Source organism: Paroedura picta, chromosome 3 (genome assembly GCF_049243985.1).
Source record: "Paroedura picta isolate Pp20150507F chromosome 3, Ppicta_v3.0, whole genome shotgun sequence".
Lineage (NCBI taxonomy): Eukaryota > Metazoa > Chordata > Lepidosauria > Squamata > Gekkonidae > Paroedura > Paroedura picta.
Genome location: NC_135371.1, coordinates 162509482 through 162532674, shown reverse-complemented (window position 1 = coordinate 162532674; position 23193 = coordinate 162509482). Strand labels below are relative to the sequence as shown.

At 49.9% G+C, this 23193-nt stretch overlaps 2 protein-coding genes across 7 annotated transcripts; one reads left to right on the top strand and one right to left on the bottom strand.

Moving 5' to 3' along the window:
- Nucleotides 1-1045: 1045 nt before the first annotated feature.
- Nucleotides 1046-16664, bottom strand: ASB8 (ankyrin repeat and SOCS box containing 8). Of its 4 annotated transcripts, none has more exons than XM_077329147.1 (4): nucleotides 16536-16664; nucleotides 7939-8100; nucleotides 4954-5058; nucleotides 1046-3442 (listed from the first exon to the last, which is right to left on the bottom strand). In XM_077329147.1, exons 2-4 carry the CDS (start codon nucleotides 8053-8055, stop codon nucleotides 2813-2815), a joined length of 852 nt encoding a protein of 283 aa, XP_077185262.1. In that variant the 5' UTR covers nucleotides 8056-8100; nucleotides 16536-16664; the 3' UTR covers nucleotides 1046-2812. The 4 variants fall into 4 exon arrangements, with proteins under 4 accessions (XP_077185262.1, XP_077185260.1, XP_077185259.1 ...); XM_077329145.1 differs by lacking the exon at nucleotides 16536-16664 and adding an exon at nucleotides 15983-16136; XM_077329144.1 differs by lacking the exon at nucleotides 16536-16664 and adding an exon at nucleotides 12845-12999.
- On the top strand, nucleotides 16171-23141 carry LOC143833384 (uncharacterized). Of its 3 annotated transcripts, none has more exons than XM_077329140.1 (3): nucleotides 16171-16364; nucleotides 20237-20355; nucleotides 21784-23141. In XM_077329140.1, the coding sequence occupies exons 2-3, from the start codon at nucleotides 20280-20282 to the stop codon at nucleotides 22587-22589; spliced, it is 882 nt and encodes a 293-aa protein (XP_077185255.1). In that variant the 5' UTR covers nucleotides 16171-16364; nucleotides 20237-20279; the 3' UTR covers nucleotides 22590-23141. The 3 variants fall into 3 exon arrangements, with proteins under 3 accessions (XP_077185255.1, XP_077185257.1, XP_077185256.1); XM_077329142.1 differs by lacking the exon at nucleotides 16171-16364 and adding an exon at nucleotides 19310-20097 and having other exon boundaries at nucleotides 20237-20351; XM_077329141.1 differs by lacking the exon at nucleotides 16171-16364 and adding an exon at nucleotides 19312-20097.
- The last annotated feature ends 52 nt before the right edge of the window (nucleotides 23142-23193 follow it).

Below are 23193 nucleotides of genomic sequence, written 5' to 3'. Positions count from 1 at the left end.
CTGCTGAGCGGACTGAACTCCCAGCCTTGAGCGGACTGAACTCCCAGCCTCAGAGTTTTCAGACTGCAAGTCTGTTGCCTTACCACTCTGCACCACAAGAGGCTCTAATTTACATCAGAATTTACTGCAACTTATATTTCCTGTGAGGGCCACTCTCCATTTGAACATTAAAAAAATGTGCCTCAAAGCTTCCCCTGGGGTACCTTTGCAGATGTCACTTGAAAGGGTTCACAGGAGCTAAAATGGGGGGGGGGCACTATTTGACTAGAGGCTGCAACACAGATCTCCTGTGTAGTCCATTGAATTTTTGAGCATGCAGGAAACATGGAATATTCAGAAAGTGAAATCAGCTGCCTGCTCCACATTTTACATAAATTGTAGGGAAACATTCTTCCAATGTCGGGCCAGTCCTTTGGATGCCTCTGTACCACAAAGGCCCTCTCACCCTGTGCCTGCCATTTCCACCTACAAGCAAAGAGGAATGAAGCTTTAATTTAAAAAAATCTACCCTTATTTGGGCAGGTTGACCCAGTCTCTTCTAAAGAGGCCAGCGTTGGGCCGGGAAGGGGAGGATGATAGAGGTCGGTCTCACTCAGGAGGCATGGCCAGCTGACATCACTTCCTGGTATCGCAAAGCCTGAAAAATATTTCAGCGGTACCTCCAGGGTCAAAAGGTTGAAAATGGCTGCTCTGTAGAGCCTTCATCTTTCAATAAAACAGGGCTGTGGTTTAAACTGAGCTGGCCAACGAAGAAGTGAAACCGCCCCATGAGAAGCTCCTGGATCCACGGTGACCCGACTTGGTGAGGTGGGTGTTGTTCTCATGCATTGGCACACAGCTACTGCCGTTCTTCATTCTACACCCCGGCATTCAATTCATTCACAATTGCAGAGCTATCTGAGAGCAGCAGGTTTGGAACAGCTCCGGGTAGCTCCAGGCTCTTGGGGTTGAGGGGGGGAGAATAGCACATTAGCTTTTGAAAACGAGATCGCACAGCCCCCAAAAGTCGACTCAAAACTCCCCTCAAGAAGCGAGCGTTCCAAGGTGGTTGTTTTCTTTTTAATTTCTCCCCTTATACACAAACACTGAAAGTAGGCAAGAATTAGTCCATGTTAAAAAGAAGCTGTACGGCATGAAGACAATCCAAGATTCGACCGAATCGGACAGGAGCCGCCGTAGCTTAGCTGAACGCAGTAAGCTAAGTGCTTTCTTCTGGGGCTGCGAGCCAAGCGGAAGAACGTGACTGAACAAGCTTCATGGCTACAAATTAGATTCGCAAAAGCACAGAGCAGAGAAGTGCACACTTCCTTTATCACCCTACAAGAGAAGACTGGTCTTACTGCTAGATTTTGCATTTAAAAAAAAAACATTATCTACATCTTTCCAGGTAGTGGCCCAGTGGTTTAGTTGGGACGCTTATTGCTAACTCCTGATTAAGGAAGGTTGCACCCGGATGTGCAGCTGAGTGAAATTCTGTCACTGTGAGTGCTGCTTGCTGGGCTTCTCCCTCATTCACTTTTTCCTTGCTTGTAAGTTCCTGCTTCTTGGGAGGAGGCTGCTGTGCTCCCTCTAGCAGTTGTGAGTTGGGGGGGAGAGGACTGTGGCTCTCCAGACGTCCATGAACTACAATTCCCATGATCCTCTGCCATCTCAGTCCATGGACATCTGGAGAGTCACAGTTTAGCCACCCCTGCTCTTGCGGTTGATTTGATTTCACCCGGGTTTCTATTATGTGTATCTCCTTCCGGGTTTTCAACAGTGGGTATTTATGCTGGACATTAACATGAATTATATCAAATATATATCCAGAGGGAGCAACACACATGCGGAACAGGGTTACTCCCTCCCCCCCAAAAACCCAGGAATTTACGTGGGGGAAATGAGAATGTGGAAATACCCTATGTGCACCCCCCCCCCCAAACTCCTTAGTGCTGGAAGACCAGCACAGGAAACGAACTGGGCAAAAAGCTATTTTTCTAGCTGCAGGGTATTTATTCCCCTCTCCCCGACAAAGGAGCATTCTCAAATCAATTTTCTGCACCTGCAGGGGAAAGTCATGCTTCAAAGTCCTACTGTCTTCATCTAATCCACACACAGGCCCGGCCAAAATTAGAAGCCGAGCAAACTCCATGATTCAGTGGTATCTTCAGGAGGGCCACACCTCACCTCCTTAAGTGGAGACACCTTCTCAAAAGAGTGGGGGGGGGGGGAGAGACCTACAGTGGGAAGCCAAAGCAGGGCCCTCCAGATTCCTCACTGAACTCTATCGAGCTGCTGCTTTCTCTGGAAGGGACAGTTCAGCTCCAGTTCAGAATGGAGCAAAATGGGTTCAGCTTGCAAATCCAAAACTGTCAAGGTAGAAACGGGAAAGCAGGGCCACCGACTGCTTGACTGGGCATAAAGACCTTAATGCACTCCCTTCCGTTAAGCCATTCAGTTGGCCTACGGAGGTAGCTCCGGTCCACAACCCTCCTTCCCTTTCTGTCAATGACTCTCAGCAGAAATCCTCACTGAGGTTTTAGTAAAGATCTCCCTACAGGGCGTGAACAGCCCGGCAGTTGCCTGAGGCTTTCTGGGCAGCCAAGGGCCACCGGAGGCATCTTCTGACCGCTTCTGCCGAAGGGGCAAAGGCAGAAGCTGTGGGAAACAATCTGGCTGCTGCTGGAGCAAAGAGCCCTTTTGCCCGCGAGGTCACAGAAAGAACTACAAGATCTTTTGCACGTTCGCTTCTATGGTCCACGTGAAATGCTGGGGAAGGAGCAGCCCAGCAGCCGACGGATCTGGGCAGCAGAATCCCACAATCCCACCCCCCTTACTTAAGCAAGACATATTCCTTCAGAGATTCCGGCAAAGGGAGCTCCTTCACCGCATCCGGCAGGAACTGGACGCCCAGGCTGCGGCGCACGGCGTAGCGTGACAGCGCCTTCAAGGTGCCGGGGGCGGAGCACAGGGTGGTGAGCTTCGCGCACAGCTGCTGGGCCCGCATGACCTCGCGGGGCATGGCCCCGTTCTTCCGCAAGTCAAAGTGCCCGACGGCTCGGTGCAGGAGATCGAAGCAGGTGTCTTCCTTCTCGGTGCCCAGTCCTCTCACCAGCAGGGCCACCAGCCGGGAGATGGGCGTCTGCCCCTTCAAATTGACCACCCGGACCTCCGCCCCGTATTCCAGAAGGACGCTGACGCTCTCCAGGTTGCCCTTCATGGCTGCCCAGCTCAGGGGGGTGTCGTCGTTGTAGTCCAGGGCATTGACAAGGGCGCCGCTCTCCAAAAGCGTTCGGACGCACTCGGCGTTGTTCTTAAAGGCCGCCCAGTGCAGCGGCGTGTCCTTGTTACCGTCCAGGGCATTGGGGTTGGCCCCGTACTCCAGAAGGATCTCCACGCAAGTCTCGTCCTTCTCCGCTGCGTAGTGAAGGGCTGTCCGGTTGTACCCGTCAAGGGCGTTGACCTGCAAGAGCAGAGAGTTTGGGATGATGCTGAGCCCTTAAAAGGGTTAATCACAAAAAAACAGCAGCCAGAGGATGGAAGGTGGAGTGCTCGAATCCCCTCCGCAATTCAGGTCTAAACAGATCTTCAAACACATGCTACTTTTGCAGAAGAAGAAGAAGAAGAGCTGGGTTGTTTTTCACTACCCTAAGGAATTCCAAAGCAGCTTGCGAAAACCTTTCTCTCCCCACGACAGACACCCTGAGAGAGAGGTGGGACAGAGAGAGCGCTAAGAGAACTGCTCTGTGAGAACCGTGAGTAGCCCAAGGTCATTCAGCTGGCTGCATGGGGAAGTGGGGAATCGAACCCAGTCTCTCCAGATCAGAGGCCGTTGTCTTTAACCGCCACGTTATGCTGGCTCCCATTCAACTGAAAATTCATTCAGAAGATCACACATTCAGAAGCAGCAACTCTGCAGCATGCAGTGAGGATGTCTGTTGTCCTCTTCTGCTTCCAAATGGGAGGCAAATTCATCCCTGAAATGTAGCCACGTCAGCCTTGCAGCAGGGTGTGTGGGCCTGTTCCCCGCGAGGCTGAAAAGGCTGCCAGCCATTTAAAACCTTCATTTCGCTTCCCTGTTTGGGAGTGGGGGAGGGTTTAAATGGCCTAAACCCGACTGGCCAAAAGGTCCAGGAAATGTTTGCAGGAGGTGCCTTGTCCAAACCAGGATTGGCAGGGGGTTTACCCACGGCTACCTATCTGAATGGGTACTTATTATTGCAGTCCTTACACAGCTGCCCACCTGAATGGGTCCTTACATGGCTACCCACCTGAACTGGACCTTACATGGCTGCCCACCTGAATTGGTCCTGAATATGCTTTATTGCACTCCTTACATAGCTACCCACCTGTATGCTTTCTTGCAGTCCTTACATGGCTACCCACCTGAATCACCCCTTAGTATGTTTTATTGCAGTCCTTAGTTACAGTAAAACAAGTGAACCAGACAGCTCCCAGCATACATTCACCTTTTACCAGTGAAAAATCCTGACCCGCCATGCTGCTATAAAGAACATGACATCCATACCAGGGAGCTGTCATGGGACAAAGAGCCTTGGCTGTGAACCTGAAATCTCTCCTTGGCTGTGAATTCCTGCATTCATAGAGTTAATTTACACTCCATCTATCTCCCCAACAGGGATCCAAAGCAGCTTACATCCCTCTCCTCCATTATAGCCTCACAACCACCCTGCGGGGTAGAGCAGACTGAGAGCAGTATGACTGGCCCAATTCCACCCAAGGAGGAATTAGAATCCAGGCCTTCCAGACACCAGTTTAGCACTCCTAATCACTGCACCATGCTGGCTCTGGCCTTGGCACTCTGCCCTGTTTCAGCCCACCTCCAGTATGAAATGAACTGGCTCTCAGGAGGATTTCCGGGACTGATGGGCACCCTTCAGACGAGTGCTGCATAACTGCTATTTGCTCTTGCTGTCCCGCACAGGCGAGCAGATTTTCCGTGTCCGTCCTTACCTCCGCTCCTTTCTCCAACAGCAGTTCAATGCAATCTGCATCCGCAACCATGCAGGCGCAGTGCAGCGGCTTCAACGTGCCGTGCATGCAGTTAACGTCCGCTCCCTGGAGGAATGAAGAAGGGGAGATAACATATTTTCAGCAAGCCGATCCCTTCGAGAGTGTTAACGATAACGACTTTAAAACATGCCCTTTAACAACAGGAGGTTCTACAGGCGGGTGCTCTCTAATTATTTTATATAGAGGTGTGACACAAACTAACTGAGGCTTTTGAAATATAACGCACATGTACACAAATTTACAAAAAGGATTGAAAAACAAGGCAGCCAATCCCACAGTACAGGTTTATAGCGCAGCTATACTAGAACAGGGGTAGTCAAACTGCGGCCCTCCAGATGTCCGCGGACTACAATTCCCATAAGCCCCTGCCAGCAAATGCTGGCAGGGGCTCATGGGGATTGTAGTCCATGGACATCTGGAGGGCCGCAGTTTGACTACCCTTGGACTGGACCACTGATGCATCTCGTCCAGCATCCTGTTTCGCCCAGCAGCCAGCCAATTGCCCTGGAGGGCCAAATAAACAGGACGTAGGGGCTGAGGCCCTCCCCTAACACTGCCTTCCACAAGCACATACGAAGCTGCCTTATACTGAATCAGACCACTGGTCCATCAGGGTCAGTACTGTCTACTCAGGCGGGCAGCAGCTTTCCAGGGTATCAGATCTCTCATGTCACCTATTGTTTGGGCCTTTTAACTGGAGATGCTGGGATTTAGAATAGAATCAGAGTTGGAAAGGACCTCCATCTAGTGCAACCCCCTGCAGAAAGCAGGAAATTCACAACTACCTGCCCCCACCCACAGTGACCCCAATTCCATGCCCAGATGATGCCCCCCCCCCCAAAAAAAGCCCAGAATCTCTAGTCAGGCTGGAGGAAATTCGCCTTCTGACCCCCAAGTGACGATTGGCATTTCCCTGGGCATGCAAGAAAGGGCCACAAGGGCTAAGCATGAACACAATCCCTTCTGCCCATTTGAACTTGAGACCTTCCTCAGGCAAAGCAGAGGCTTGTCCACAGAGCCCCAAGCCTAACTTAGCCCAGGTCATATCCCAGGACTCCCAACTTCACTGTGTTTTCTGGCCACTGGCCACTGATGGTTTATTTCATGGCCTCTGGCAGTCTCCAGAGACTGAGGAATTAATATAGCCCCAGCAGCTGGCAGCATCCATTAAATCTGATCTGGGAAGCCTCCTTCTCTGAGAGCTGAGTCATCAGAAGCGGAGGAAATCTTAGCATTGCCCTTTGGAGCTGGAGATGCTTTAAAAACCTTCCCTCGGAGATCACAAATGTCACATGTAAATAGGCCCGCAGAGTGGCATGAAGAAACCCTGGAGCATCTGCGCTGAAAGGGGAGTAGACCATTTTCCTGCATCTCCTTCCTTCCAAAAAGACATCTGAAGGATGGATTCCTTTACACAGAATCAGAGCAGACGATACACGGCAAGACTAAGACCACAGGGACTGTTTCGGCACCAACAACCACAAGATGGCTGTTTCAGCAGGTAAATACATTCCTGGCATACATTAATGGTGGCCTCTCTCAGAAAAAGAGCACAACTGCCTCCTCTCCTTAGGATTCTCAGAGCAAAGTGAATTCTCCCTTTTCTCTCTGCCCAAAAGGCAGAGGAGAGAGAGGCAGGAAGCCCTTCCTGTGCTCGCTTTTCCCAAGCTGTAATTCTCCACACTGACACCCACCAGGAAACAGAAGTGCGGGGTGGGCAGGGAGGAGTTTCATGACTGCTCTGTTCACAGAGGCCGCACAATCCTCCCATGAAAGCATTCAAGGCCAGACCTCTCATGTCATGCGACAAGCAGAACTGATAGCATTCTCCAGACCCACACTATCCAGACTGAAGGCAAATAAACCAGGGGTAGTCAAATTGCGTCCCTCCAGATGTCCATGGACTACAATTCCCATGAACCCCTGCCAGCATTTGCTGGCAGGGCTCATGGGAATTGTAGTCCATGGACATCTGGAGGGCCTCAGTTTGACTACCCCTGATATAAACCATTCTCGAGACACAGGAAAAGGTCATAACCATAGTAGCAGACTTCACCATTCCTATTTACTGCTCCTGCCCCTAACCCAAAAGATCATCCTCATCAAAATAAATATTTTAATTTTACGTACAGCACAAGAGCAAGACGAAAGCAGTTATTTATGGCCGTGTTTAATTAAAGCAGTCGTAAATTGTGATTTTCAATTCTGGCTTTATGGGGTTTCTAAAAATTTGAATGCATTTTACTGATATGCTAAGCCCCCTTGAGGTCTGTAGGAAGGCAGCTAATATTTTTAGTCTGTTAACAAGCCCCTGCTCACTTTCTTTCAAAAACAGAGGGAACTACAAGGGAGAAATGGGTGAATTTTTCCCCCGTGGGCTGACGTCGTGTTAAATAAAAGGAAGCAGTAAACGTAGGATCTATGCAGAAAACGTAGGATCTATGCAGAAAACAACTTCTTTTTAATAGTCAACTTTTCACTACTTGAAGAAGTCCCAAAGCTGCTTCTTTTCCCCACAACAGACATCCTGTGAGGCAGATCGGGCTGAGAGAGCTCTAAGAGAACTACTTGCAAGAACAGCTATAAGAGAACTGTGACTGGCCAAGGCCACGTAGCTGGCTGCATGTGGAGGAGGGGAATCAAACCCAGCTTTCCAGGTTACAGTCCTCCAGTCTTAGCCACTACGCCACGCTGGCTCTCAATGCTATCATGAGCATTACAGCCAAACAAGAGCTGAGAAGTCCAACCTTCTTCTAGCTGTCACACTTGACAGGACTTTAATTCGTCTAAACATGTACAAGCCAAGGAAGGCCCAGAGAAAGCACTTCATAGGTCACAGCATGGTCTCATGACTGGCACAGACCCAGAAGATCGCATCATAAGCTTTAAAATAAAGTCTTAACGCCGCTGCCGGGACTCACTCACCCTTCTGATAAGTTCTTCCACATTGTCGTGAGGGAAGGAGCGGATGGCTGCTATGGTCCGGATCAGGCGCTCAGACAAAGAATATTTACTCTGAATGCTCTGCATAATATACCACATACTGGAACCCAGCTTCCCAGGGTTGCTTCACATGCTCCAAATAGCCTAGAAGACAAAAAGGAAGGGGGGGAGGGTTAAGCAGGATTTCTCTCTTGCCAAGTCCTGTCGGTAGTGACGCCACGGTAAACGTTAACTATGAAAAGCAATGCCAGTTGGCAACATATGGTAGCTGAACCGCCCCGTGCCTCTCGGGGAACGGCATTCGAACCAGGATGTCTAGACCAGTGTTTCCCAACCCACGGTCCATGGACTGGGACCGGGCTGTGGAACCCTCGGTACTGGGCAGTAGCGGGGGGGGGGGAGGGAGATGCCAGCGCCTCCCTCTCCCCTCCCGAGTCCCCGGCCTCCCTCTCTCCCTCCCCCCGGTCCCCGGCCCAAAAACGGTTGAGGACCACTGGTCTAGACCAGTGACCTTTTCAGACTCAAAACCTACTTTCAGTCCCTGGACAGCAGCAATGGATTCAGGGAATCACAAGCCCCGACAGGTAGCTATGAAACTGGGGAGGCTCCCCCCCCCCCAATGCAACCCGTTTTTAATTCATTTACTTATTAGCCCGCCTTTCTTGCGAAGACTCAAGGAGGATCACGCAATAGAACACAATGCAATAAAAGAGCATAAAGAATATTCAAAGGAGGAGGATTACAGAAGACGGAGGGAGACACAATGCCCAAAAGAAATATCTAATGCTTCTTTTTGGGCGGGTATTTCACAAGACTACCTGCGTTCGATAGTAAGTGAACAGGGGTGTCACCATCACAGGGTTTAAATTCAAAACCAAAATAAGGAACAGCATTTTTTCCCTTCGTTCACCAAATCCTTCCTTCCCGTGTCATTCACTTCTTATCCTGCTCGCCATCTTGCTGCCTAACCTTTCACTCTTCCCACTCTTCCCTTCTGCCCTTTCTGTCTTCCTCCGGCTTTGACTCCTTTTCACCATTTCCCCCACGCACCCTCTGTCCCCTTTGCCACCCTACAGCATTCATCCCTGCCTTCCCCAGTCCGGAATCCAACCTGTGATCATTTTAACAGATTATCAATACAAAATGCATTGATAATGGCTTATCAAGACACATCAGCACCATGGAAGTTTTATTTTTTATATATATTTATACTTGTTAGCCGCCGTTCCTGGAACTAGCTGGCTCATGGCAGTTTACATAAAAATATTTTTTAAACCCACATAAAAACAATATACACAACGGTCCAGGTGGCAGCAAATACTTGATCTGCAGGACGTCCTCATTCTCCCAACCCCAATTCACATAGCTGACAGCCTTCCAGTGATAACTGCTTTAGGATGCTTTGGGCTGATCCCGCGTTGAGCAGGGGGTTGGACTAGATGGCCTGTATGGCCCCTTCCAACTCTATGATTCTAGGATTCTAACTGGCTGAATAGGCCTTACCAAGCCTGCATAGGGAGGTAGCGGTTCTTCCTAGCCCAGCCTTAACCAAATGCCTCAGCTTTTCCAGGAGTTCATTCCACCAGGTTGGGGCCAGGAACGAAAAGACCCTGTCCCTAGTCAAGGCCAGGAGGACAAGAAGCTTTTTTTTTAAATATAGAGTGACATAAAACATAACATTTACTTTTATAGAATAACATAAATTAAAAAGAACATGTCCCTTCCCAGGGCCCATTTTTAATTTTTATGATTTTCAAGTTGCCTGATTGGAGGAAATGGGACATAAAAAATAAGGTCAAGGGGGAGGGGACAAAATCAGGTAAAAATATATTTTATCACTCAGTTAAAATTTCTACGGATCTTGTACAGATTCCCCTAATGAAGCCTTTTGGCGAAATGCATAAGGAAATTTTAACTAAGTAATATATTCTAGCCTGATTTTGCACCATTGGCATTATTTTTTATCTCCTGAATCTGGTGCAGTCCTTATATTTTTTTTCTTGATTTGGGAAAAAGATAAAAAGGCATCACGGAGGAGGTAAAGAGTCCAAAGAAGAAATATGAGAGAATACAATGACAGTGAAAGTGCAGCTCAATTTTATGTGTGTTTAATTCTGAGGCAAGCCTTGTAACACAGCTGAGCACATACTTGTCATGCAAAAGATTCAAATGAGTAGCTGTGTTGGTCTGAAGTAGCACGATAGAATCAGAGTCCAGTAGCACCTTTAAGACCAACAAAGATTTATTCAGGGGGTGAATAAATCCCCTGAATAAATCTTTGTTGGTCTTAAAGGTGCTACTGGACTCTGATTCTATTGTCATGCAGAGATTCTCCTGCTTCCAGGCAGCTGAGCCCTTGCTTTCACACACACCAAATAATGCCCTTTGCAGTTGGATTTTACTGTGTGAAATGGCACAATCTGCTTGCAAGCAGTCCCTGGATTGAAAATGGTGTTATTCTGTATGAGTGGAAGTGCCAACCCTTGGGAGAGGCAAAACAGACAGCACTGGAAAAGAAATACCACTGCACTGGTTCAGAATGTACGGAAATGACTCGCAATGAATTCAACAGGATGGCAATAAATGGTAAACACAAGATTAGGTATAGATGCAACAATCCTCTAGTTAAGTTTAAAAAAGACGTGGTTCTTATATGCCGCTTTTCTTTACCAGAAGGAATCTGAAAGCAGCTTACAATTGCCTTCCCTTTCCTCTCCCCACAACAGACACCCTGTGAGAGAGGTGAGGCTGAGAGAGTCCTGATATTACTGAAGAAGAAGAAGAGTTGGTTCTTACATGCCACTTTTCTCTACCTGAAGGAGTCTCAAAGCGGCTTACATTTGCATTCCCTTTCCTCTCCCCACAACAGACACCCTGTGAGGTAGGGGAGGTTGAGAGAGTCCAGATATTACTGCCCAGTCCAAACAGCTTTATCACTGCTGTGGCGAGCCCAAGGTCACCCAGCTGGTCGCATATGGAGGAGTATGGGATCAAATCTGGCTCACCAGATTAGAAGTCATCGCTTCTAACCACTATACCAAATCCTTAAGGGATCTACATAGAGCCCCAGCACAAAGCCAGATTGATTATACAAGGAAACTCACTACCAAGCGAAACCCACAGTGGTTGTCAGGAAGAAACTGTCCAAAGAATTTCCATTGTGGTGGAGAAAAATCAAAGGAATCAGCCAAAATTCAGGAGGTCCCATGTTCTGTCCTTGGCATCTCGAGGACCTGGTATTAAGTGATGTGAAAGATCTCTGAAATCTTTCTGGGGAGCCAGTGCAAGCTAGAGTAGACAATACCGGCTGTGATGAATCAGTGGTCTGATTGAGTGTAAGGCTGCTTCATGTGTTCAAGAACAAAAAAGCTACAATAGAGTGGCTAAAGTAGCTGAGCCATAAACCTTTAAATTTCACCTCTTCTAGAAGTTCACTCGCTGCCATGAAATAAGCCACTTTCTCTCTTTGTCAGTCCCCTCCCTGCAATATAAGGATACTATTGCAACATAAGTATACGACAATACAGGGTTATTGTAATGATTACAATATACACAAAATGCTTTCAATGTGGGAAACGGTCATCCACGATTCTTAAAACATCCAAACGCTGTGCCTGAAACTCCAAGTCTCCAAATGTAACCTTGCAGAGATTATTCCACATTAACCCAAAATGTTAAAGGATGGGTCATCTACATGCCCAGGGATATGTTAAAAACTTACTCCTTACAGTGTGCCCAAATTTGAATTCAAATCTCTGGATGGGAGAGGGAAGACAACCTCACATTAGCCACCCAAAACAAAGATACAAGGCAGCACAAAGTGAGGGAAACTTCCTTCAATCTAACTAAGAGAGTTGAACAGAAAGGAAAGAAGGGTTGGTCAGCCAACTGGCCTTTCTTGATTGGTTTGTTCTTAAAGAAAGCATCTTAGGAAGCCTACCAGCAGCCTAGAACCTATATTATCATTCCCAGACATTTACATTTCCTGCATCTGCACAGCAGCTTAGGAGTGTGATGTCCCCTTGCCGTTATTTCATGCATGAGGTTTTCCCTTATCTGTCACACAGCTGTCCATATCCTGGCCACTGGGATGGAAAGGCAAGAAAAGGGAAGAGGTATGCCTACGTGCAGACCTGTGAGGAATCATTGCTTTGGCAAACAAAACTGCTGAACGAGTTTTCACAAAAACACACAACTAAAGAACATATGACCTTGCGAATGAGATCTCCGGACCGGAGTGTACTGCACACATGCCAGACAAATAGAAAGAAGCAGATACCAAATATATCAGCTTAACATTCACTCATAGTTCTGTAAATGAAATATGTAGGATCTACTCTTTTTCCTGTAAAGCCTTTTTCTAGGTAGGTAGGAGGGAATTTTTGTTTCTTCCTGATTCAGGAAGGAAGGAAAAAGGCAGAAACCTGGAAGGGAGATTTTGCTTTTTCCTCATGCAAGAGGGAAGGAGAAAGAAAGAAGAAAAGAAATAAGCAGAAACCTGGAAGGGAGATTAAATAAGCAGAAACGTGGGAGATTTTGCTTTTTCCTGATTCAGGTAGGAAAGAGAAATAAAGAAGAAAGAAGCAGAAGATTCTGTTTTTTTTTTCTGATTCAGGAAAGAAGCAGCAGCCTTTTTGTATTTTCCTAAGAAAGGAAAGAGAAATAAATTTACTAGAGAAAAAAGCGGGGGGGGGGGGGGAGACAGACCTCCTAGGTGTCCAAAGACCCCCCCGAGAGCGACGTGTCCCGCAGCCTTACCCAACCGCGGCAGCAAAGGCGAAGGCCGACGCCCACGCCCCGCCCAGCCCCCCAGGAGCTGCCTTCCTCCGCCGCCCACGGACCCTCCCTGGGGCGACCCTCCTGCGCGCCACCCCCCGGCCACACTCACCGACCGACCGACCCTCCGCCGCCAGCGCCACACCGGAAGCCCCGCTGCCCCGAGCGGAAACGCCCAAGACGCCCCCCCTCCCCCTTTCTCCGCTTCTTGAGGCAAAGGAAGGCGAAGGCCCCGACGCCTTCCGCGCAGAGCCCGCCTCTGTCACTCATCGCCGCCAATCATTCATGGCAGCTGCAGCCAAGTCCCGCCCTTCTCCCCGCTGCCTTCCAATCACCGGGCCGGATTTACAGATTAAATTAGCGCCCCTAGCCCAATCACCGCGGAGATCCAGGAATAACTCCTTTTCTAGCGCTTGGAAGCGTTGCGGTCCCAAATGAATTGAAAGGAAGCTCGGTCGGAATCCGATGAGCTTGCTTCGAAGGAAGAGAGATGAGGGGCAATTCACCTAAGAGAGGCAGCAGGGTGTATTGGTTAAAGAGTGGCGCTTTAATCTGGAGAACTGGGTTTGATTTCCTATTCCTCCACATGCAGCCAACTGGGTGACTTTGGGCTGGTCACAGTTCTCATAAGGCTGTTCTCACAGAACAGTTCTGTCAGAGCTCTCTCAGCCCCTCCTACCTTGCAGGGTACAATTTTAGTCCAATGGCACCTTTAAGGCCAACAACGTTTTATTCAAGGGGAAAGCTTTCGTGTGCATGTACACTTCCTCAGACAATGAAATAGGAAGCATCAGAGTACAAAATATGATTTCCTATTTTATTGTCTGAGAAAGTGCCCATGCATCTCGGTGTAGTGGCTGGCAGCTTCTAATCTGGTGACACCCATCATCACAGCCCTGATGGTGCTATTCTCATATCAGGGCTCTCTCAACCCCACCTACCTCACAGGGTGCCTGTTGCCAGGTATGGTAGGGAAGGTGATTGTTAGCTGTATCTTCTTCACATGAAAGTTCACACCTTGAATAAAACTTTGTTGGACTTAAAGGTGCCATTGGACTCACGTTTTGTTCTACTTCAGACCAACACAGCTATCCATCTGGATCTATCTCACAGGGTGTTGCGGGGAGAGGAAGGGTAGGGGATTGTAAGCCACTTTGGGAGTCATTTGAGTAGTGAAAAGCGGGGTATAGAAACCAACTCTTCTAAAACTGCTAGTTTTCTCCAGACAATGAGTCTGGAGAAAAAAAGTTGTATCCCCTTACTAGAGTTTTACTGTGTGAAAATGGGGCCTGGTCAGATTAAACTTTTTATGACAAGTTGCTAAATAACATAATATTAAACCTCCTGGGGAGGCTAGATATCAGGGGGGGAAAATTTCACAGAGTAGTTCAGCAGTGGAATAGGCTGCCTAAGGAGGTGGTGAGCTCCCCCTCACTGGCAGTCTTCAAGCAAAGGTTGGATGCACACTTTTCTTGGATGCTTTAGGCTAGCGGTCCCCAACCTTCTTGTTGTCGGGGACCGCCTCTGAGGGTGGGAGAGAGCCGGCGGCCCGGCCACACCAGCTGCACGTAAACGCGCATGCACAGTTTCAGCGCATGCGCGTTTTCGCCACTAGGTGGCGCTAACACGCATGTGCAGAACAGTCGCATGTGTGCGTTTTTGCCAGCAGCGGGCACAAACACGTATGCGCGGTGGCTCTGCGCGTGCGCGTTTGCGTCGCTGCCGTGCCAGCGACCACGCCTGCCTCTTCCCCCCCCTCTCGCTGCGGGGGGAGGGGAAGGCAGGTGCGGCCGCTGGTGGCCCGGTACCATGCCCTCAATGGCCCGGTACCGGGCCGCAGACCGGGAGTTGGAGACTCTGCTTTAGGCTGCTCTGGGCTGATCCTGCGTTGAGCAGGAGGTTGGACTAGATGGCCTGTGTGGCCCCTTCCAACTCTATGATTCTATGACAGCCATGAAGGAGCTCGAAAAGATTCTTAAGTGTAAGGATATTTTGCTGGAGGCTGAGACCAAGAGAATTGATGCCGTATTCCCCATTATGATATATGAGTGTGAAAGTTAGGCAATGGTCAAAGCTGACAAGAAGAATGTTCACTGGAAATGTGGCAGTGCAAGGGAGTTTTAGGGATACTGGGGACCCCCCTCCCCCAAAAAAACAAATGAATGGGTCAAATCATGTCTGCACTCTCCCTAGAAGCTAAAATGCCTAACCTGAGACTGTCTTACTTTGGTCACAGTATGAGACCAAAGACTCACTGGAAAAGACAATAACGCTAGGAAAACTTGAAGGCGAAAGAAAAAAAGGAAGGCCCAACATGATATGGATTAACTCAATAAAGAAAGACCTGAGCAAAGCTGTTAACAAAAGGACATGGATTCATAGGGCTGCCTGTTTTTCTTCTCTTTGGGAAGCAATTTGAACACAGACCTCCCCACCACAACCAGTGTTGGCTGTTTGCAACGAATCAATACAAAGTGTGCCGCATAAAATAATTTTGAACAGAAATCAACCGGGCTTACTCCCAAGTAAACATCTTTGGGATACAGGCGTGCAGGGGGCTCCTCTACCATCAATAATCAAATTGCGGTTGAATTATGGCAACCCCTTTGTGGAGCTTCCAGGGGTAGTCAATCTGTGGCCCTCCGGATGTCCATGGACTACAATTCCTATGAGCCCCTGCTGGTGAATGCTAGCAGGGGCTGATGGGGATTGTAGTCCATGGGCATCCGGAGGGCCACAGTTTGACTACGCTATAGGCAATCAGAGGTGGGCTGCCATTGCCTTCCTGACCACTGGAGGGGATTTGGGGGGGGGGCGGGGCGCCAGAAAACCTATGGAGATTTGGGGATGCAGCCCGGGGAAGACAAGAAGACAAACTCCATCCCGCCGAAGAGCGCTTGCACTCGAAAGCTCACGCCTTGAATAAATCTTTGCTGGTCTTAAAGATGCTCCTGGACTCTGATTTTATGCTTCATCCCCCAAAGCAGGGATAGTCAAACTGCGGCCCTCCAGATGTCCATGGACTCCAATTCGCTGGCAGGGGGCTCCTGGGAACTGTAGTCCATGGACATCTGGAGGGCCGCAGTTTGACTACCCCTGCTCCAAAGTATCCCTTTGCCCCAAGGCAACTGATCTCTGCAGTCAGGAACCGAACTGCAATTCCGGGAGGGTCCCCCCTGGAGGCGGCCCTCCCTACTGGCCAGCCTCCAAAACCTCCCGGTTTCCCCCACCCCAGAGCTGGCAACCTCACCCAAGCACTCCGCGCACGCCATCCCGAAGCCGCTTCTCCGCAGCCCTCGCTCGCCAGCCTCTTTCCCTGCCTGCCGGGCGCGAGCAGCGCACCCAGGAAGCGTCCCCCGCGCCTTTCCCCCGGCTCGCCTCCTTGGCCGCATCCTCTTCTTCTTCGGGGCCGCAGCATCCCTGACCATAGAGGCACCGCTGCCTAGCGATCACCAGGAAATCACCGCCGAGGAGGAGGGCCGGGGGAGTCCGCGAACCCGGGACCTTCCTGTTCCCAGCAGCCCCCCGAGCGGAGAGGGGAGCCTTTTTTTCCTGCTTTTTTGCAAGCGCCGCCGCCGCCGAGGCTGAGCGATCCGGCGCCGACCCGCGGAGAGGACCCCCGGCTTCCCCCGGCAAGTCTCCCCTTGGCTCGGCCGCGCGGGTGGGAGAGGGCGGGGGAAGCAGAAAAGGCATCGCCTGCAGGGAGCCGTGCGCCGAAGCGGGTTGCAACGAAACGTCCCGGGGCGATCCGGAGCAAGCGCCTCCCGGGGCGCCCTTCGGCGTCCGGCTTGACCTTGCCTTGCCTGTTCTGGATGCCGCGCAAAGGGGCTGCGGGAGATGCCCGTCCCGGAGACCTTCCCCCACCGGGGATCGCTGCGTCCCGCTTTCTCCTCGCCATGCCCTGGCGCCTGGCTATTTTGGGGGTGGGTGTCCAAAAGCGGAGGCCGCCTGCAGCTGTTCGGCTCCGGGGCTGGGGGCGGCTCCTCTCCCGGCCACCCTCCCCCACCCCCCGCCTTGGCTCGCTGCCCCAGATGACATTGCCGGGTTCCCAAGATGGCCACCCCCGAGCGACAGAGAAGCTGTCAGCGGGGAAAGTTGGCGGCTCTGCGCGGTGCCTCCGGCGAGAAAGCGTCCGGGGCTGAGCCCAGCAGTAGACGGCGGCTCGCGACCCCCTCCCCGGGGGACGAGGTTGCCCTGCAAGGAGATATCTTGGGTTGGAACCTCTGAATAATTCCCCTTAGCTGCCTTGGAAGGATGGGGTGGGTGGTCCACTCCTCTAGGTCCTTTCCCCTTCTCCCTTCACTATCTTTCTATACTGAGCTTGATGTGGTATCTTACGGACTATCTACTTTATATACACATTTGCTGGCGTATAAGACTACTTTCCCCCCCTGAAAAACATGCCTTCAAGTGGGAGAGAGCCAGTTTGGTGTAGTGGTTAGGAGTGCGGACTTCTAATCTGGCATGCCAGATTCGATTCTGTGCTCCCCCACATGCAACCATCTGGGTGACCTTGGGCTCGCCATGGCACTGATAAAACTGTTCTGACTGAGCAGGAATATCAGGGCTCTCTCAGCCTCACCTACCCCACAGGGTGTCTGTTGTGGGGAGAGGAATGGGAAGGCGACTGTAAGCCGCTTTGAGCCTCTTTCGGGTAGGGAAAAGCAGCATATAAGAACCAACTCTTCTTCTTCTGGGGGGGTCGTCCTATATGCCAGGTGCACTTCAGTTGGGATAGACAGAGCTGCCCTTAGTGGCCCATAGTACTGTAATGTAATGTAACAAACTCTATATTTTGAGTGGAAATGGTCGTCTTATACCCCCAGTCATCTTATACACCGGCAAATACGGTATATCCTGCCTTTCTCCCTCTGGGGACCCAAAGTGGCTGACATGGCTCTCCCTTCTTTCCTTTCACCCTCACAACCATCCTGCAAGGTAGGCGAGGCTCAGGCAATGGCCTTAACTGCCTTGGAAGGATGGGGTGGTCCACTCCTCTAGGACCTTTTCCCCTCTCCCTTCTCATTCTTTCCAAACTGAGCTTGGTGTGGTATCTTACAGACTTATCTAGAATCATAGATATGATTGGAAGGGGCCATACAGGCCATCTAGTCCAACCCCCTGCTCAACGCAGGATCAGCCCTAAGCATCCTAAAGCATCCAAGAAAAGTGTGTATCCAACCTTTGCTTGAAGACTGCCAGTCTACTTTATATATATCCTGCCTTTCTCCCCTCTGGGGACCCAAAGTGGCTGACATGGCTCTCCCTTTTTTCCTTTCACCCTCACAACAACCCTGCAAGGTAGGTGAGGCTGAGGGTGTGTAACTAGCCCAAGGTCACCAATCAAGTTTCCATGGCAGAGCTGGGATTCGAACCTGTGTTTCCCAGATGCTAGTCAGCTGCTTTAACCTCTACAGCAGGCTGGATCTCATCTCATTTGTGTCTGGGTCTAATATGCAGCAAGCTTCTTTTGGAAAGAAATAAATGTATTCTACTGCTCCGCAGAGCAAAGGTGGGGGACTTCTCCTGGCTTAAGGGGCTCTTTCTCTGGCGGACGAGCCACCAGAGGTGGGAGAAGTTTCCTAACGCATGCTTGAATGTTTGAGTTGTTGGAAAGGGTGAGGCATCTGAGTAAACTTCAGAAATTTAACTTTCTGTTTTAAAATCTGTGTTTGGCTGGGGCAGGCAGCAAAGAGTAATAGCAAGCATACTTTTTAAAAAATCCTTAAACTCATAAAGATGCTTAAACTCATGACGTTACTAGTTCACATAGTATGTATCTATTTAATTAGTCATACTCTGCCTTTCTCATTGAGATTCAAATTGGATAGCGGTGTAATCAATAGCAGTATACAACAGTATAATCAAATAGCATGAGAGTTTTAATGAGCAATGCAACGGGCCTGATTACTAAAATTAGAAACCATTCAAAAAATAAAATCAGAGGTGATGTGTCAAGTGTTGCAGAAAACCGGAATTACAAAAGCAGAAAACAGTGCAATCAGTGAGGAATAATGCATATAGCAAATAGATACACTTTTAAACTGCAGAGAGATATTTGGGACAGAAACCCATGTAATGCAGAATCGACCACTAGAGAGAAAACAGGTATGGAGCAGAAAAGTATGATGATGAAGAAACAAAAACTTTACAAGTAAGAAAAATTAGATTGGGCATATGCTAGCAATTCTGAGGCCTGTTGCTAGTGTAAGGGATGCAGGAGGAGAAACAATTTTTACAGAGAGTAGCTCTGGTGGTGTGCAGTTAGATTTGAATTCAGTCGTACCTTAGGGACCAAAAAAAACTTTCAAGGTATAAGGCTATAAGTTTCTAAAGGGAGATTTGACTTTTGAACTCATACACTGAAAATGTTATTAATCTTGACAGCGCTGTTGGAATCAAATTTAACAGTGCCAGCTTGATGGAGTAGTGAACAGTGGTGGCTTCGAACCTGGAGAGCTGGGTTGGATTACCCACTCCTCTACATGCAATCAGCTTGGTGACCTTGGGCTACATACAGTCCTGTTAGATCTGTTCTCACAGCAGTTCTGTCAGAGCTCTCAGACTCACCTCCCTCACAGGGTGTCTGTTGTAGGGAGAGGAAGGGAACACTGTGGTGAGGCACTTTGAGTCACCACTAGGGAGACAAGAGGCATATAAATTAAAACAATTTCCTAGCTGGGTGATAGGTAGGTCGTGAAGCATCTTGAACTGGGTGCTGTTGTCCGGCAGGCAAATTGAGATTCTCCTTGCCTTTGATTTATTTAGTTAGGTCAAAGGACCATCACCTGCCTGTATCACAAGAGCTCTACTTGGGCCCTCATTAGAAGCGATGAAGGAGGTCCCAGTTCTACAGGAGAGGGAAGCTGCACATGTCAAAAATCATCCTCTTCTTCACGTTTGTGGAAAGTAAAATAGCCGTGTAAGATAGCCCAAAGCTGTCTCCCTTACTGAAGCTTGGCCATTAGGATGCTTAGGGCTGATCCTGCGTTGAGCAGGGGGTTGGACTAGATGGCCTGTATGGCCCCTTCCAACTCTAGGATTCTAGGATTCTATGATGATATGATATGATTCATTAGCTGACCGCTCAACAGGCAGACAGGTTTGCAGTTAAGGTTTTACAGCATGTCAATGTTAAATTATCAGAAGGGGAATGTCAGTTCAGCCCATTACTTCTTGTACCCTCACGTGTACACGCTGTTACTGTCTCTACCAATATATTGTAATGTCTTGAATTACAGCTCCTGTCCATAATAGCACAACTTTTTAGTGAGTGCAATTTGCCAAGGTGCGACGAATGTGTCGATCACTATTAGACTTGCAAGACCTTGCTGTTGGAAAAGCAGTTTTAGCCAGAACGTGAAGGTAGCTATCCAAAGCCTCGACTAGTCAACGGCAGTTAATGCTTCTAAATGTCGGCTTTTATGGTGGAGAAGTTTTAAGTTTTATTGTTGATGCATTTTTAACCTTTTAATGTATTACTTTCCCTTTTACAAACTTACAGCTCCTGTCATCAATTGGATTCCAGCTTGCAAAAATTTATCACGATGGAGTGTGAAGACCCAGGTATCGTGGAGATCCACGACTCGGACGATGGAGAGATCGTCAGGCGAGTCTACGTAGGTGAGAGCCTTGGCTCCGGTTGGGTGGATCTTTTGAGAAACCCTTTTTGTGCCCTTGTGTTATGTGGTCCTCTCCTTAAAAGCCGAGACTCTGTTTTGAACGGTCTGTCCAGTGTATTACCCCATGCTTAGGTAAAATCCTACAAGCTACCTCACATGCACGCCACTTGCATTCCTGAGCACAACACCTGCTCAAGTTCCCTGGCCTGAAAGAGGTGAAGTTGGCCTTGACCAGGGACTTTTCAGCCCTGGCCTCAGCCTGGTGGAATGAACTCCTGAAGGAGATCAGGGCCCTGTGGGACCTAAGCCAGTTCGGCGGGGCCTACAAGATGGAGCTCTTCCATGAAGCTTTCAGGACCAGAAATAACATCTACTATATCCGTCCCACTTCACCGCTAGGAGAGGAAGGGAGAAGGAATGCTGAAGATCGGCTTTGGCCACATCCTCCCTTTGGGAATTTAGTCGGGGGACATAAATGATGTTGTTAAATTTTAACTTTTGTGTTTGTTTTTATGTTGTTACCCACCCTGAGCATTGGAAGGGTGGGATGTAATTTTTTTTAATTATTATTATTTTGCAGATAACTTGTCTTAAGACAGACCACTTGTGGTTGGGCTGCTATTGTTAATAAGGATGCCGAGAAATCTTTTTTTCCCACAATAGGAGGGAAAAATTAATTTTGCTTCGAGTCTGCAGGCAGAGAGGTTCGCCTGATTATGTACGGGGGTGAATATGATTTACATTTCTGACAGCCACTGTCTCTCTTGAGCAGCTCAAAGCACCTCAGCCCCTTGCTTACTTCTGCACCTGTTACATTCAGGGGGGAGGAAGCAGGAGCCCTCATGACATCATCCCCGTCCCCATTGGCAGAAGGGTTGAACAATGTTTGGATTTCCTACAGAGAGTGCTTTTAACTGTGTGCCCAAATTAACTTTCTCTCTCCAGAAGGAGATGAGGGTCTATTTACATCAGGGGTGGCCAAACTGTGGCTCCCCAGATGTTCATCGACTACAATTACCCCTGCCAGCATGGACTATTAGCAGGGGCTCATGGGAATTGTAGTCCATGAACATCTGGACACCCAGTTTGGCCACCCCTGGGTTATACGAATCATCACTGATTCCCAACAACCCAAAATATTCTGAAATGGAGGTTCAAGCAGAGGTTCAAACTCCTTAAGACAGGGGTAGTCAACCTGTGGTCCTCCAGATGTCCATGGACTATAATTCTCACGAGCCCCTGCCAGCAAATGCTAGCAGGGGCTCATGGGAATTGTAGTCCATGAACATCTGGAGGACCACAGGTTGACTACCCCCGCCTTAAGATAGAGAAAAACGAGGTGTAAGAACCACCTCATCATCTTCTGGCCTGTAGGTTTTTGGAGAGTAATTTGCAGCCCAATCACACAGGTCTCTTTCCTCCCTTCCAGCTGACGGAGACGGGGCAAGTGAGGGTGAAGATTTCCTGGAGCATCAGCTCAGGCAGCCCAGCTGGAAGGCAGGTTCGCAACAGGATGGCTCTGAAATGGAGCCGCCGCGGAGCCCTCTGCCGCCAGGTAGTTACGACGATGGCGACATGGCGGTCACGGCCACGGTGGTCCAGCGTTCAGGCAAACAGCGGCCGTTCATCTGCAACGAGTGCGGCAAGAGCTTCAGCCACTGGTCGAAGCTCCTGCGGCATCAGCGCACGCACACCGGCGAGCGCCCCAGCACCTGCTCTGACTGCGGCAAGAGCTTCTCGCAGAACTCGCACCTGGTGCAGCACCGGCGCACCCACACGGGCGAGAAGCCCTACGTCTGCCGCGACTGCGGCAAGAGCTTCAGCTGGAGCTCCAACCTGATCCAGCACCAGCGCATCCACACGGGCGAGCGCCCCTACGCCTGCGGGGACTGCGGCCGCAGCTTCACCCAGAGCAAAAACCTAGCCAAGCACCGGCGGACGCACACCGGCGCGCGGCCCTTCCACTGCCCCGAGTGCGGCCGCGGCTTTGCGCACACCGCCGGCCTGGTGAAACACCAGCGCCTGCGCCACGACAGTGACTCCCCCATTGGCCACCCTTGCCCGGAGTGCGGCCAGCGCTTCCGGGCCCCTTCCGAGGTCGAACGTCACCGCGTTGCCCACCACGGCGTCGCCCCCTCGGAGCCCTTCATCTGCGTGGAGTGCGGAGAGTGTTTCTCCAAGAGCACCACGCTCCTCCGCCACAAGAAAGTGCACAAGCCCATCTTTGTACACTGACCGTGGTCTTCCGTGGAGTGGGAAGTCCTGAGCTGGTTCCCAGGCTCGCAGCCTGGAGTCTTCAAACTGGAGTACGAAGAGATGCTTTGCTTTTAGCCTGGGCCTTTCTTGATCAAGTCAAAGGCCCTAGGGAGCGCCACGAGGAAGCCCAGTGTAGGGAGGAGGAGACTGGGCTGAGCGGAGAGCATCGATGGCGCTCACTGCGTGGGAGAGACTGCTTGGCGCCCAGACGATGCGCCTGTAAGGCGAGATCAATGCGGAATACAATTCTGACTGAACTTCCGAGAGCCGGCAAGCCCCGTCGCTGTATATAATGTGGGGGGTACTCTTTAGCTAGAAGCCATAGCAGGAATCGACAAGGGGTGGTTGGGAAAGAGATCCACTCTCTAATCAGACTTGAATGGGGCTCTGGAGAAAAAAACTGCTTCTCGGACAAGTCAGGGTGCCTTGGAAAGGTGGCCTCTTTGCTGCCTGGGCTGGGCCCTAGACGGGGGAGAGGAAGTCACAAAGAGGGAAAGAGCCTTGTGAATAAACGTTTTCCACCCCTCTTTATCTCCATGGGTTTGTCGCTGTCTTGCTCGGGAACCGTTTCCAGCTTGGTATC